Raw genomic sequence first — 16672 nt, forward strand, 5'->3', positions numbered from 1 at the left:
CCATCCATCCATCCATCCATCATCCATCCATCATCCATCCATCATCCATCATCATCCATTCCTCATCCATCATCACCCATCACATCCATCATCCATCCATCCATCATCCATCCATCCATCCATCATCCATCCATCACCCATCCATCCATCATCCATCCATCATCCATCCATCCATCCATCATCCATCCATCCATCCATCCATCCATCCATCCATCCATCCATCCATCCATCATCCTATCCAATCCATCCATCATCACATCCATCCATCCATCCATCCATCCATCCATCATCCATCCATCCATCATCCATCCATCCATCCATCCATCATCCATCCATCCATCATCCATCTCATCCATCATCCATCCATCCATCCATCCATCCATATCCATCCATCCATCCATCCATCCATCCATCCATCCATCAATCCATCCAATCCACCCATCATCATCCATCATCACATTCATCATCCATCCATCCATCCATCCATCCATCATCCATCCATCCATCCATCATCCATCCATCCATCCATCCATCATCCATCCATCCATCATCATCCATCCATCCATCATCCATCCATCATCCATCAATCCATCCATCCATCCATCCATCCATCCATCATCCATCCATCCATCATCATCCATCCATCCATCATCCATCCATCCAAATCCATCCATCCATCATCCATCACCCATCCATCCATCATCCATCCATCCATCATCCATCCATCCATCATCCATCCATCCATCATCCATCCAACATCATCATCCATCATCCATCCATCCATCCATCCATCCATCATCCATCCATCCATCATCCATCCATCCATCATCCATCCATCCATCCATCATCCATCCATCCATCATCCATCCATCCATCATCCATCCATCATCCATCCATCCATCATCCATCCATCCATCCATCCATCCATCCATCCATCCATCCATCATCCATCCATCATCCATCCATCCATCCATCATCCATCCATCCATCCATCCATCATCCATCCATCCATCATCCATCCATCCATCCATCATCCATCCATCCATCATCCATCCATCCATCATCCATCCATCATCCATCCATCCATCATCCATCCATCCATCCATCATCCATCCATCCATCCATCCATCCATCCATCATCCATCCATCCATCCATCCATCCATCATCCATCCATCATCCATCCATCCATCCTTCCATCATCCATCCATCCATCATCCATCCATCATCCATCCATCCATCCATCATCCATCCATCATCCATCCATCATCCATCCATCATCCATCCATCATCCATCCATCCATCCATCCATCATCCATCCATCCATCCATCGTCCATCCATCCATCGTCCATCCATCCATCATCCATCCATCATCCATCCATCCATCCATCCATCATCCATCCATCCATCCATCCATCCATCCATCCATCATCCATCCATCCATCATCCATCCATCCATCCATCCATCCATCCATCCATCATCCATCCATCCATCATCCATCCATCCATCCATCCATCCATCCATCCATCATCCATCCATCCATCCATCATCCATCCATCATCCATCCATCCATCCCTCAAATCATCCTTCAATTCCCAGATTTCTCCTCCCAGCCAAGCCCAGCCCAAATCCTGACCCTTCACCACCCAACCCCATCCTCAATCCCGATCATCAGCCAACCCTTTTCCTCCTGTTTACAATTCCATCTCTGCTCCCCTTCCCTTTCCCTCTCCCTGAATTTTGGCCCCAGGTGGCTGCTGTGAATAAGGAGGCTCCTCCTCCCGACGTCGTGGCCGCCGAGGATCACCGGACCCAGCTTTTGTACCACTCCCTGCAGCCCCAGCGCGTCCTCAACAGGTGAGTTCCCGCCCCAGCCGCTCCTCACTCAGGGAAATCGGGATTTTGTCACTTCTGAGGGACGTTTTTCCCGAGGAGAACTCCTGCAGGATCCTGTCGGCAGCCTGGAAAGGAGGCAAAGCTGGTTTGGTTCAAATTGATGATAAAACAGAGATTTTCATTCAGCTCTAAAGCCTGAGATTGTCCACGGCTCCATCCCTTCCCTCAGGCTGTTGGAGCAGATGGGCATTGGCACCACAAATGAGAGATCCAAAATTCCTCCCCTTGCCCACAGGAAAAATCCCTGGAGGCCGCAGAGAGCTGGAAAATTTCTCCTTCTCCCCTCACTGCTGGGGGTAAAATGAATTTATTTGGGGGTTTTGGGGCGCGTTTTGTGTTCATGAGGGAAATGTCAGTGTTTTATTGGAAGGAGGAGATGATTCCATGGAAGTCATGGTTTTTCCTGAGGAGAACTCCTGCAGGATCCTGTCGGCAGCCTGGAAAGGAGGCAAAGCTGGTTTGGTTCAAATTGATGATAAAACAGAGATTTTCATTCCCCTCTAAAGCCTGAGATTGTCCACGGCTCCATCCCTTCCCTCAGGCTGTTGGAGCAGACGGGCGTTGGCACCACAAATCCAAAATTCCTCCCCTTGCCCACAGGAAAAATCCCTGGAGGCCACAGAGAGCTGGAAAATTTCTCCTTCCCTTCCTGCCAGCTCCTTCTCCCCTCCCTGCTGGGGGTAAAATGAATTTATTTGGGGGTTTTGGGGCGCGTTTTGTGTTCATGAGGGGAAATGTCAGTGTTTTATTGGAAGGAGGAGAGGATTCCATGGAAATCATGGTTTTTCCTGAGGAGAATTCCTGCAGGATCCTGTTGGCAGCCTGGAAAGGAGGCAAAGCTGGTTTGGTTCAAATTGATGATAAACCAGAGATTTTCATTCAGCTCTAAAGCCTGAGATTGTCCACGGCTCCATCCCTTCCTGCTGTCGGAGCAATGGGCGTTGGCACCACAAATGAGAGATCCAAAATTCCTCCCTTGCCCACAGGAAAAATCCCTGGAGGCCGCAGAGAGCTGGAAAATTTCTCCAATTTCTCCTTTCCTTCCTGCCAGCTCCTTCTCCCCTCACTGCTGGGGGTAAAATGAATTTATTTGGGGGTTTTGGGGCGCGTTTTGTGTTCATGAGGGAAATTTCAGTGTTTTATTGGAAGGAGGAGATGATTCCATGGTGTGGGATCTCAGGATCTCAGTCCTGAGGTGTCACCGAGAGCACCCTTGGGGGGCTCGGGAGTCCTGGAATGTTCCAGAAGTGTCTGGTGGCTGGACTTTGATCCCACACAGGAGACGACACCTGTATGAGGACAGGAGGGTTTCACCGGGGTGAATGGTGAAGGGATTGGTTAATTAGAGAGTGAAACACAGGGTTTAGGATTTCTGTACAGGGGGGTTTAGAGAAGTAAGATGGAGGAATTGGGGCGTGTCCTGTCCTTCTTCTTCTTCTTCTTCTCCTCCATCTTCTGTGGTGATGGTGGCACTTTGGGATTGGTCATTACTAAAAGTGCACCGGACAATAAGAATAAATGGTATTGGGGAAAAATGATAAATATTGTACATGTAACCATGGGTATAAAGATAGGTGACTGTCCGGAGGGCAGGGGAGTGTGCTCATGGCTGGCTGCTGAGCAGAGCTCTGTCGGGCCGAGAGAAAATCTTTTAGATAAACAATTAATAAACATAAAAACCGAAAGAAGAACTGAAGCCTCTTCTCGTCCTTTGATACGCGGCTGCCCCAAGGCCACCCCGGGCCTTTCCAGGCCACCCAAACAGCCGAAAACCGGACACATGGAAATCGTGGAAGGGACAGGCAGGGGATGCTCCTTTTCCAAGGTCACCGTTCCCAGGTGACGCCTCCCAGTCTCCTTTCTCCTCTGAAAAATGGAATTTTTGCTGCTCTGCAGTCGTTTTGTGATGTTTGAGGAATTCTTGGAAAATTCTTCCACATGGTCTGGTGGAATGTACTATAAATATATGTGTATTATTAGTATTAGTATTAGTATTAATTATTATTATTTTTATTTTTATTATTATTATTTTTATTATTATTATGAGGAATTCTTGGAAAATTCTTCCACATGGTCTGGTGGAATGTACTATAAATATATGTGTATTATTAGTATTAGTATTAGTATTAATTATTACTATTATTATTATTATTATTTTTTATTACTATTTTTATTATTATTATGAGAAATTCTTGGAAAATTCTTCCACATTGTCTGGTGGAATGTGCTATAAATATATGTGTATCATTATTATCATCATTATCATTATTATTATTATTATTATTATTATTATTATTATTTTTATTTTTATTATTTTTTAATTATTATTTTTATTATTATTATGAGAAATTCTTGGAAAATTCTCCACATGGTCTGGTGGAATGTACTATAAATATATGTGTATCATTATTATTATTATTATTATTATTATTATTATTATTATTATTATTGGAAAATTCTTGCACATGATCTGATGGAATACACTATATTATTATTTTTAATATTAATATTATCATTATCATTATTTTGAGAAATTCGTGGAAAATTCTTACATATTATCTGATGGAATACACTATATTATTATTATTATTATTGTTATTGTTATTATTATTATTATTATTATTATTATTATTATTATTATCCTTATCCTTATCCTTATAATCATCCTTATCATTATCGTTATTATCGTCATTATTATTATTATCATCATCATTATCATTATTATCGTTATTATTATTGTTGTTGTTATTAAATATATAAATTTACTTTATTAATTTTACTTTATTAATATGATAAATATATATTAGAATATAATTTTTTTTTGGCTGCAGCAGGCACTGAGATCACCCTTTGTGCCCCACACCCTTTTTAGTGATTAATTAATTAATTCCTGAGTAACCTGATGGAAAATCCAGGATTCAGTAACTCAGAAATTTGTATTTTTATTGTGATTCCGTTTTCTGGGATCATCCACAACAACCAGGAGCCTTCCCAGTAATGACATAATTTCTTTATTTTGTGACAGAATTTCTTTATTTTCATAATTTCTTTATTTTCTGACATAATGACCGGATTAATTAAATCAGGTTATAATTAGTTCTGGGTCAGTGATATCTTCATTATTGCAAACCAAAGCTGAAAACAAAGCAGAAAGTTTTTATTTTTTCCTGTCCTGCAGGCACAAAACATTGAATTTCCTGTTCTTTTCTTCTCTCTTAATTTGGGATTTAATCAGGAATGCTGTGGTAACACAGCAGTGAATGTTCTGGGTATTTTCCCCTGCCAGAGATGCAGGGGACATTGGAAATGTGGCTCAGAGTGAAAACGGCTACGTGAGGAGCGGAAATTTTTATTTTATTTTATTTTTTATTTTAATTTTTATTTATTTTATTTTGTTTTATTTTATTATTTATTTTTTATTTAATTTTAATTTTATTTTGTTTTATTTTATTTTTATTTTATTTTATTTTTTATTTTTTATTTTATTTTAATTTTTATTTTATTTATTTTATTTTATTTTATTTTATTTCATATTTTATTTTATTTTTTTTTTATTATTTTTTATTTTATTTTTTTTAATTTATATTTTATTTTATTTTTATTTTATTTTATTTTTTATTTTTTATTTTATTTTAATTTTTATTTTATTTTATTTTATTTTTTATTTTTGTTTTATTTTATTTTATTTTTTATTTTATTTTATTTTATAATTTTTATTTTATATTTTATTTTAATTTTTATGTTATTTTAATTTTTATTTTTTTATTTTATTTTATTTTTATTTTATTTTATTTTATTTTTATTTTATTTTTTTATTTAATTTATTTGTTTTATTTTAATTTCATTTATTTTATTTTATTTTATTTTTTATTATTTTATTTTGTTTTATTTTTTATAATTTATATTTTATTTTATAATTTTTTTTTATTTTTTATTTTATTTTATTTTATATTTTATTTTATTTTATTTTATTTTATTTTATTTTATTTTAATTTTATTTATTTTATTTTATTTTAGAATTTATTTTTTATTTTAATTTAATTTATTTTATTTTATAATTTTATTTTATTTTAATTTTTATTATTTTATTTATTTTATTTTATTTTATTTTAGAATTTATTTATTATTATTTTATTTTTTACTATTTTATTTTTTATTATTTTATTTTATTTTTTATTTTATTTTTTATTTTATTTTATTTTATAATTTTTATTTTATTTTATTTTTTATTATTTTATATTTTATTTTATTTTATTTTATTTCATTTCATTTCATTTCATTTTATTTTTTATTTTATTTTATTTTTTATTATTTTATTTTGTTTTATTTTTTATAATTTATATTTTATTTATAAAATTTTTTATTTTATTTTTATTTTATTTTATTTATTTTATTTTATAATTTTTTTTTTTTTAAATTTTATAATTTTTATTTTATTTTATGTCTGTTGGGCCGGGCCAGGAGGATTTCTGGTACCTGTCTCTTGAGGATGAACCCATTCAGCGCACGCTCATTTTCCACATTTTTCTGCTCTTTTCACATTTAAACCCCTGAACTTTTACCAACAAACCACGATGACTTGAAGGGCTGACAAAACCCCTGCAGAGCTTTGTGCGAATCTGCCAAAATTCAATTTTTGTGTGAAATAAAGTGAATTATTTCCATTTTTTGCAGCACTTTGCCCACGTTTGAGGACCCCTACCCCTTGCTGGTGCTGCTGGGCCCGGTGGCCGGGGGCCGGCGGCAGCTGGCCCTGAAAATCTGCAGGAAATTCAAAACTTGCTTCAGATTTGGGTGAGTGCTGGAAAAATAAAAAATAAAATTAAAAAATTAAAAAAAATTAATCAAGAGTTTTGATGTGGTTTTGGGTTTTCTTGAGGTTTGATTGGATGAGTTGGTAATGAGAGGAAAGATATTGAAATTATCAATTTGAAAAATATAAGATTAATTAAAAAATAGATATAAATTATAATTTTGGAAGGGGAACAGCAGAGAGAAAATGAAACAAATGAAAATCACAAATCAAAACAGAAATAAACAGAATAATAACAGTAATAAACAGAAATTAAGTAAACAAAATACTGAAAATCACAAAGCAAATATAAAATATATATATATATAAAATAATAAATATATATATAAATATATATATATAATATATATATAAAAAATATAAAATAACAGAAATAAACAGAAATAAATGAAATAAACAAAAAACTGAAAATCACAAAGCAAATATAAAACAAACAAAAACAAACAAATGAAAATAACAAACCAAATCAGAAATAAACTAAATAAACAGAAATAAACAGAATAATAACAGAAATAAACTAAATAAACAAAAAACTGAAAATCACAAAGCAAATATAAAACAAACAAAAACAAACAAATGAAAATAACAAAGCAAAACAGAAATAAACTAATAAAAAAATATATATAAATTATTAATTTTGAAGGGGAACAGCAGAGAGAAAATGAAACAAATGAAAATCACAAATCAAAACAGAAATAAAGAGAATAATAACAGAAATAAACAGAAATAAACAGAATAAACAAAAAACTGAAAATCACAAAGCAAATATAAAATATATATATATATATATATAAAATAATAGTGTTATATATATACATAAGTATATATATAATATATAATATATATAATATAAAATAACAGAAATAAACAGAAATAAACAGAAATAAACAGAATAATAACAGAAATAAACAGAAATAAACTAAATAAACAAAAAACTGAAAATCACAAAGCAAATATAAAACAAACAAAAACAAACAAATGAAACAAACAAATGAAAATAACAAACCAAATCAGAAATAAACTAAATAAACAGAAATAAACAGAAATAAACTAAATAAACAAAAAACTGAAAATCACAAAGCAAATATAAAATAAACAAAAACAAACAAATGAAAATAACAAACCAAAACAGAAATAAACCAAATAAACCAATTAAACAGAAATAAACAGAATAATAACAGAATAATAACAGAAATAAACAGAAAAAAACTAAATAAACAAAAAACTGAAAATCACAAAGCAAATATAAAACAGACAAACAAAAACAAATGAATCCACAAACTAAAACAAATCCAAACAAATGAAAATTATAAACCAAAACAGAAACAAACAAACCATTAATTAATTAATTAATTAACTTAATAAACTGAAATTAAAACAAACAAACAAAAAGCAGAAAAGAGGAGAAAAATCTGATTTTCCAACAGAACCAGACCCACTGAATGCTTCAGGCTCTCATTATTACCTGCATTAATTAACAGGGGGATTTGGGGGTTTTTAGGGATTTTTTTGGGTTTTTTTAGGGATTTTTTGGGTTTTTTTAGGGATTTTTTGGGGTTTTTTTAGGGATTTTTTTGGGGTTTTTTAGGGATTTTTGGGGATTTTTTAATGTCGTTTTTGGTGTTTCACCTGCTGGCTGAGCTTTGTCCTGATGGGATCTCAGGGAATTCCTTTCCCATCCTTTTTTCCCATTTTAATGGCAAAGCAAAATTGGAGAGAAAAATCTGAATTTCAAACAGAACCAGACCCACTCAATACTTCAGGCTCTAATTATTACTGCATTAATTAACAGGGGGATTTTTGGGGATTTTTTTAGGGATTTTTTGGGGTTTTTTAGGGATTTTTTGGGGTTTTTTAGGGATTTTTTGGGTTTTTTTAGGGATTTTTGGGGTTTTTTAGGGGTTTTTTGGGGGTTTTTTAGGGATTTTTTTGGGTTTTTTTAGGGATTTTTGGGGGATTTTTAATGAGTTTTTGGTGTTTTGGCCTGGTATTTGAAGTTTGCCCTCATGGGATAACAGGGAATTCCTTTCCCATCCTTTTTTCCCATTTTAATGGCAAAGCAAAAATGGGAAAAAAATCTGATTTTCAAACAGAACCAAGCCCACTGAATGCTTCAGGCTCTAATTATTACCTGCATTAATTAACAGGGGGATTTTGGGGGTTTTTTTAGGGATTTTTGGGATTTTTGGGGATTTTTGGGGTTTTTAGGGATTTTTTTGGGGTTTTTTAGGGATTTTTTTGGGGTTTTTAGGGATTTTTTGGGGTTTTTTTAGGGATTTTTTGGGGTTTTTTAGGGATTTTTTGGGGGTTTTTTTAGGGATTTTTGGGGTTTTTTTAAGGGGATTTTTTGGGGATTTTTAGGGATTTTTTGGGGTTTTTTTAGGGATTTTTTGGGGATTTTTAATGAGTTTTTGGTGTTTTGGCCTGGTATTTGAAGTTTGCCCTCATGGGATCTCAGGGAATTCCTTTTTTGCCTTTTATCCCACTTTAATGGGAAAGCAAAAATGGGAAAAAAATCTGATTTTCCAACAGAACCAGACCCACTGAATGCTTCAGGCTCTAATTATTACCTGCATTAATTAACAGGGGGATTTTGGGGTTTTTTTAGGGATTTTTTTGGGTTTTTTAGGGATTTTTTGGGGATTTTTTTAGGGATTTTTTGGGGATTTTTAGGGGTTTTTTTGGGGTTTTTTTTAGGGATTTTTTGGGGGTTTTTTTAGGGATTTTTGGGGATTTTTGGCGGATTTTTTTTTTATTTTTTAGGGATTTTTTTTTGTTTTTTTAGGGATTTTTTGGGGTTTTTTTAGGGATTTTTTGGGTTTTTTTAGGGATTTTTTTGGGGTTTTTTTAGGGGTTTTTTTGGGTTTTTTAGGGATTTTTTGGGTTTTTTTTAGGGATTTTTTGGGTTTTTTTAGGGATTTTTTGGGGGTTTTTTTAGGGATTTTTATGGGTTTTTTTAGGGATTTTTTTGGGTTTTTTTAGGGATTTTTGGGGGATTTTTAATGAGTTTTTGGTGTTTTGGCCTGGTATTTGAAGTTTGCCCTCATGGGATAACAGGGAATTCCTTTCCCATCCTTTTTTCCCATTTTAATGGCAAAGCAAAAATGGGAAAAAAATCTGATTTTCAAACAGAACCAAGCCTAGTGAATACTTCAGGCTCCAATTATTACCTGCATTAATTAACAGGGGGATTTTGGAGTTTTTTTTTAGGGATTTTTTGGGATTTTTTAGGGATTTTTGGAGATTTTTAGCAGATTTTTAGCGGGTTTTGAAAATCTGATTTTCAAACAGAACCAGCCCCACAAAACACTTCAGTATTAAATTGCTACCTGCATTAATTATCTGGGTTTTGGTGGTTTTTATACGGATTTTTAGTGTTTTATCCTGGTGGGAAGCTGAGCTAGATGAGTTTTTAATTTTCCTCCCTTTATCCCAATTTCAGCATTTTCCCCCTCCCCATTGCCACCTGGTTAAAAATTGGATTTTTCAGCTCTTTCTTGCTCTTTCTCTTTCTCTTTCCATGCTGGGCTGGGCAGGGATTTACAAGCAAAACACCGCTGTAAATTGAATTTTTTGGTGTATTTATCCATCTTTCCAACACCCAGCATTCAGGGCTGAGATTTGCACCTCTTTCTGTTTCTCGTATTTCTTTGCTGCTTAAAAATAAAATTATTTCGGTTTCTCTGCTTTCCCCCACTCCCCACTGCTGTTCCAGAGGTGCTGCAGGGATTGAAACCAAATTAATTCTTTATTTTCTCATAAATCTGCCAGGCCCTGCCACAGCACCAGGAAAGATTATTTTGGGGGAGAAAATATTTGCATATTTATTATATTATATTATATTATATTATATTATATTATATTATATTATATTATATTATATTATATTATATTATATATATTATATTATATTATATATATTATATTATATATAATATAATATAATATAATATAATATAATATAATATAATATAATATAAATAATAATAATAAATATTTTTATATTATCTCCCAGGCCCTGCCACAGCACATGGAAAGCTTATTTTGGGGAAGAAAATATTTGTATTTTATATATTTTTCTATATTATTATATAATATAAATTATAATATACATTTTGATATAATCTGCCAGGCCCTGCCACACCACCAGGAAAGCTTATTTTGGGGAAGAAAATATTTGTATAATATAATATAATATAATGTAATGTAATGTAATGTAATGTAATATGTATTATAATATATTATAATATATTATAATATATTAATTTTATATTATCTGCCAGGCCCTGCCACCTCACCAGGAAAGCTTTTTTTGAGGAAGAAAATATTTCTATATTTTCATATATTATTATATAATATAAATTATAATATATATTTTATATAATCTGCCAGGCCCTGCCACACCACCAGGAAAGCTTATTTTGGGGAAGAAAATATTTGTATAATATAATATAATGTAATGTAATGTAATGTAATGTAATGTAATATAATGCAATGTAATGTAATATGTATTATAATATATTATAATATATTAATTTTATATTATCTGCCAAGCCCTGCCACCTCACCAGGAAAGCTTCTTTTGAGGAAGAAAATATTTCTATATTTTCATATATTATTATATAATATAAATTATAATATATATTTTGATATTATCTGCCATGCCCTGCCACAGCACCAGGAAAGCTTCTTTTGAGGAAGAAAATATTTCTATATTTTTATATATTATTATTTAATATAAATTATAATATATATTTTATATAATCTGCCAGGCCCTGCCACACCACCAGGAAAGCTTATTTCGGGAAAGAAAATATTTCTATATTTTTATATATTATTATATAATATAAATTATAATATATATTTTAATATTATCTGCCAGGCCCTGCCACACCACCAGGAAAGCTTATTTTGGAAAAGAAAATATTTGTATATTTTTTATATATTATAATATATATTATAATATATTTTTATATAATCTGCCAGGCCCTGCCACACCACCAGGAAAGCTTATTTCGGGGAGGAAAACCGGCTGGATTATCATTTCATTTCTCAAGAAGAATTTGGCAAAATGGTGAAAGCAGTGAGTACCCGGCTCCCACAGTGAACTCAACTCTCTGCCCAAGCCTGAGTTATTTTTATATCTTTATATGTATTTATGTATTTAATATATTTTTATATTTTTATATATTATTTATTTTATATGTTATTTTTATATATTACTTATGTTATATATATCATTATATTTTTATATTATAATATATGATATATTATATATTATATATTATATGTAATATTCTATATTTTAATATATATTTTGATTTATTTATACTTATATATTTATACATTTATATATTTTTATATATTGATTTTGGGCTCTCTCATTAATGCTAATTTTGGGCTCTCATTACCCTCATTAATGCTGATTTTGGGCTCTCATTAACATTGATTTTGGGCTCATTAATGCCAATTTTGGGCTCTCAGTGCCCTCGTTAATGCCAATTTTGGGCTCTCTCATTAATGCCAGTTTTGGGCTCTCATTACCCTCATTAACACTGATTTTGGGCTCATTAATGCCAATTTTGGGCTCTCAGTGCCCTCGTTAATGCCAATTTTGGGCTCTCTCATTAATGCCAGTTTTGGGCTCCCTCATTAATGCCAATTTTGGGCTCTCAGTGCCCTCATTAATGCTGATTTTGGGCTCTCATCACCCTCATTAACATTGGTTTTGGGCTCATTAACGCCAGTTTTGGGCTCTCATCGCCCTCATTAATGCTGATTTTGGGCTCTCATTAACACTGATTTTGGGCTCATTAATGCCAATTTTGGGCTTCCTCATTAATGCCAGTTTTGGGCTCTCATTACCCTCATTAACACTGATTTTGGGCTCATTAATGCCAATTTTGGGCTCTCATTGCCCTCATTAACGCTGTTTTTGGGCTCATTAATGCCAATTTTGGGCTCTCAGTGCCCTCATTAACACTGATTTTGGGCTCATTAACACTGATTTTGGGCTCATTAATGCCAATTTTGGGCTCTCATTACCCTCATTAACATTGATTTTGGGCTCTCATTAACACTGATTTTGGGCTCATTAATGCCAATTTTGGGCTCTCATCGCCTCATTAATGCCAATTTTGGGCTCATTAATGCAATTTTGGGCCCTCTCATTAATGCCAGTTTTGAGCTCTCATTTCTCTCATTAACACTGATTGTGGGCTCATTAATGCCAATTTTGGGCTCTCATCGCCTCATTAATGCCAATTTTGGACTCTCATTAATGCCAATTTTGGGCTCTCTCATTAATGCCAGTTTTGGGCTCTCATTGCCCTCATTAACACTGATTTTGGGCTCATTAATGCTGATTTTGGGCTCTCATTACCCTCATTAATGCTGTTTTTGGGCTCATTAATGCCAGTTTTGGGCTCTCAGTGCCCTCATTAATGCTGTTTTTGGGCTCATTAATGCCAGTTTTGGGCTTTCATTGCCCTCATTAATGCCAATTTTGGGCTCTCATTAACACTGATTTTGGGCTCATTAACGCCAATTTTGGGCTCTCATTACCACCCCTTTAAACCAGAAGCACCTTGCTGGTGCGACCCATCAGTTCCCCCATGGCCATTCATTTCTTTGCTGAACTCACTCATTCCTTTGGGATTTTCCTCTGCCCCTTTCCCTGCTCTGATTGCAGGGCCGGTTCCTGGCCACGTACAGGTACAGCGGGCACAGCTACGGGCTGGCACGGGGCACGCTGGAATCCATCGCCAGGGAGGGGCTGGCCACGTGTGTGCACATGGAGATCGAGGTGAGAGCTCCTGGCGCTCCAAAAAACACAAAATCACAGGGATTAAATGCGTTGTTTTTATTAAGAGCTCTGGGAATCGGGGTAAATTCAACCCAAATCTGACTCCGACCATACATCCCAAATGATCATGGTTTATAATCTATCATTACATAATTTCATGTTAATTATTAAACTTCTATTGTTTTATTGTGTACATAAATTTAGCCCCTCTCTGAATTTCCAACATGGTTTCTCACTCTTCTTATGGTTATATAATAATTACGTTTAATTACTAAACAATCATCACATCTAACAATTCTATAATTTATCAGGTGCAGTTGATCAGGGAAAGCACAAAGCTTTCCCAGACATTTTTAGATTCTATCTTTAACTTTTTCCAGGGTTCCACTATCATGAGGACACCGGCTCCAGGACAGTTCAGCAGGAATTTCCTCATGGAGTGTCAGCGTTCAAAAACACAAAATTACAGGGATTATATGCAGTGGTTTTTATTAAAAAAAATACCTCTGGGAATCGGGGTAAATTCAACCCAAATCTGATTCCAGCCATACATCCCAAATGATCATGGTTTATACTCTATTGTTACATAATTTCATGTTAATTATTAAACTTCTATTGTTTTGTTGTGTACATAAATTTAGCCTCTCTCTGAATTTCCGACATGGTTTCTCACTGTTCTTATGGTTATATAATAATTACGTTTAATTACTAAACAATCATCACATCTAATAATTATATAATTTATCACATTGCTTACACAGGTGCGGTTGATCTGGGAAAGCACAAAGCTTTCCCAGACATTTTTGATTCTATCTGTAACTTTTTCCAGGGTTCCACCATCAAGTGGGACAAATTCCTCACGGGATTGGGGGCGGGACACAGGGAATGGAATATCCGGAATATCCCGTGGGATATTGGGGATAATTCATTCCTGGAAAGGAAAATAAAGGCATTGGTGGAGTTCCCATCCTTGGAGTTGTTCAACACGAGGAGGTGGCACTTGGGGACATTGGGGGAATGATTTTACAGAGATTTTCCAGCCTCATTTTAGTCAGAAAAATCACTTTGCTGGTCATTTTCTTAAATTTTTAGTTTCTCGTCTATTTTTTCAGCATCACCAGCGCATCCACCTTTGTCTTGGTTTGAAAATGGAGCCGCTCTTTTCTGTGCTTTATTTTCAAGGAGAAAAAAAACTGAGCTTCAAATTCAACAAACACTCAATTTCAATAGTAAAACCACTGTTTTCTCTGCTCTATTTTCAAGGAGAAAAACCTGAGCTCCTTGTTCAACAAACACCCAAGAAAAAAAAAAACCCAGTGTTTTTTTCTGCTTTATTTGCAATGAGAAAAAAATTCAGGTCCAGATTTACCACACACTCCATTTCAATAATAAAAACACTCCTTTCTATGCTTTATTTTCAAGGAGAAAAAACTCAGCTTCAAATTTAACAAACACTCAGTTTCAATAATAGAAACACTGTTTTCTCTGCTTTATTTTCAAGGAGAAAAAAACTGAGCTTCAAATTCTACAAACATTAATTTTCAAGGAAAAAACCACAGGTTTTTTTCTGCTTTATTTTTAAGGAGAAAAAACTCAGTTCCAAAACTCAGCTCCAAATTGGACAAAGACTCAATTTCAAGGAAGAAACCACTGGTTTTTTCTGCTTTATTTTCAAGGTGAAAAAACTCAGCTTCAAGTTCAACAAACACTCAATTTCTCTGCTTTATTTGTAAGGAGAAAAAACCCAACTCCAAATTTCAAAACCACTCAATTTCAAGGAAAAAACCACAGTTTTTTTCTGCTTTACTTTCAAGGTGAAAAACTCCACTTCCAACTTCAACAAATGCTCGGTTTCAAGAAAAAAAGAAGTGGTTTTTCTGCTTTATTTTCAAGGAGAAAAACTCCACTTCCAACTTCAACAAATGTTGGAAGAAATGTTTTTCTTGAAACTGAGTTTCAAGAAAAAAAATGTGTTTTCTCTGCTTTATTTTCAAGGAGAAAAAACTCAGCTTCGAGTTCAACAAATGCTCGGTATCAAGAAAAAAAAAATGTGGTTTTTCTGCTTTACTTTCAAGGTGAAAAACTCCACTTCCAACTTCAACAAGTGCTCAGTTTCAAGAAAAAATAATGTGTTTTTTCTGCTTTACTTTCAAGGTGAAAAACTCCACTTCCAACTTCAACAAATGACCAATTTCAAGAAAAAAAAAATGTGTTTTTTCTGCTTTTCTTTCAAGGTGAAAAACTCCACTTCCAACTTCAACAAGTGCTCAGTTTCAGGAAAAAAAAGTGTTTTCTCTGCTTTATTTTCAAGGAGAAAAAAAACCCTGAGCTCCAAATTGAACAGTTTCCAGTAAAACCCCAATTCTTTCCCCTGTGGTTTATTGGCACATTTTTTCCCGTGGTTTATTTGCAGGGCGTGCGCAGCCTGAAGCGCACCCACTTCCGGCCCCGGTGCATCCTGGTGGTGCCCAAGGACAAGGAGAAGTACGGGGAGCACCTGAGGAGGACGGGGCTCTTCACCAGGCCCGAGATGGACGAGGCCGTGGCCAGGGTGGACATGTACCTGCAGGAGTGCCAGGAGTGCCCCGGCTTCTTCGACGCCATCATTAACACGGGTCAGTTAATTGCTCATTGATTGCCTCTGGGGTCATTGGGAATCATCATATCATATCATATCATATCATATCATATCATATCATATCATATCAATTTTTATATCAAATATTTTTATACAATATAGAATTTTAATTTTGTTTTAGTTTTTAGTTTTATGTTTAATTTTCTGGTTTTCGGCTCTCATTGCCCTCATTAATGCTGATTTTGGGCTCTCTCATTAACCTCTCATTGTCCTCATTAACGCTGATTTTGGGCTCTCAGTGCTCTCATTAATGCTGATTTTGGGCTCTCTCATTAATGCTGATTTTGGGCTCTCAGTGTCCTCATTAACACTGATTTTGGGCTCTCAGTGCCCTCATTAACGCTGATTTTGGGCTCTCTCATTAACGCTGATTTTGGGCTCTCATTAACTCTGATTTTAGGCTCTCAGTGCTCTCATTAATGCTGATTTTGGGCTCCCAGTATCCTCATTAACACTGATGTTGGGCTCTCATTAACTCTGATTTTGGGCTCCCAGTGCCCTCATTGACATTGATTTTTGG

The 16672-nt window shown here is 34.2% G+C and overlaps 1 protein-coding gene across 1 annotated transcript in view; it reads left to right on the top strand.

Annotated features, from left to right (window-relative positions):
- The window catches only part of LOC135441778 (leucine-rich repeat and guanylate kinase domain-containing protein-like), a gene marked incomplete at its 5' end in the record, with an annotated part of 32122 nt that extends 15973 nt beyond the window's left edge, over positions 1 to 16149 (top strand). Inside the window, 5 exons of the mRNA XM_064701327.1 lie at positions 1751 to 1857; positions 6571 to 6690; positions 11696 to 11792; positions 13401 to 13514; positions 15928 to 16149. Coding sequence (XP_064557397.1) covers positions 1751 to 1857; positions 6571 to 6690; positions 11696 to 11792; positions 13401 to 13514; positions 15928 to 16149 — 660 coding nt within the window. The remainder of the gene's footprint in view (positions 1 to 1750; positions 1858 to 6570; positions 6691 to 11695; positions 11793 to 13400; positions 13515 to 15927) is intronic.
- Between the last annotated feature and the right edge of the window lie 523 nt (positions 16150 to 16672).

The sequence above is a fragment of the Zonotrichia leucophrys genome, unplaced genomic scaffold (assembly GCF_028769735.1).
Source record: "Zonotrichia leucophrys gambelii isolate GWCS_2022_RI unplaced genomic scaffold, RI_Zleu_2.0 Scaffold_506_36611, whole genome shotgun sequence".
NCBI classification, from domain to species: domain Eukaryota; kingdom Metazoa; phylum Chordata; class Aves; order Passeriformes; family Passerellidae; genus Zonotrichia; species Zonotrichia leucophrys.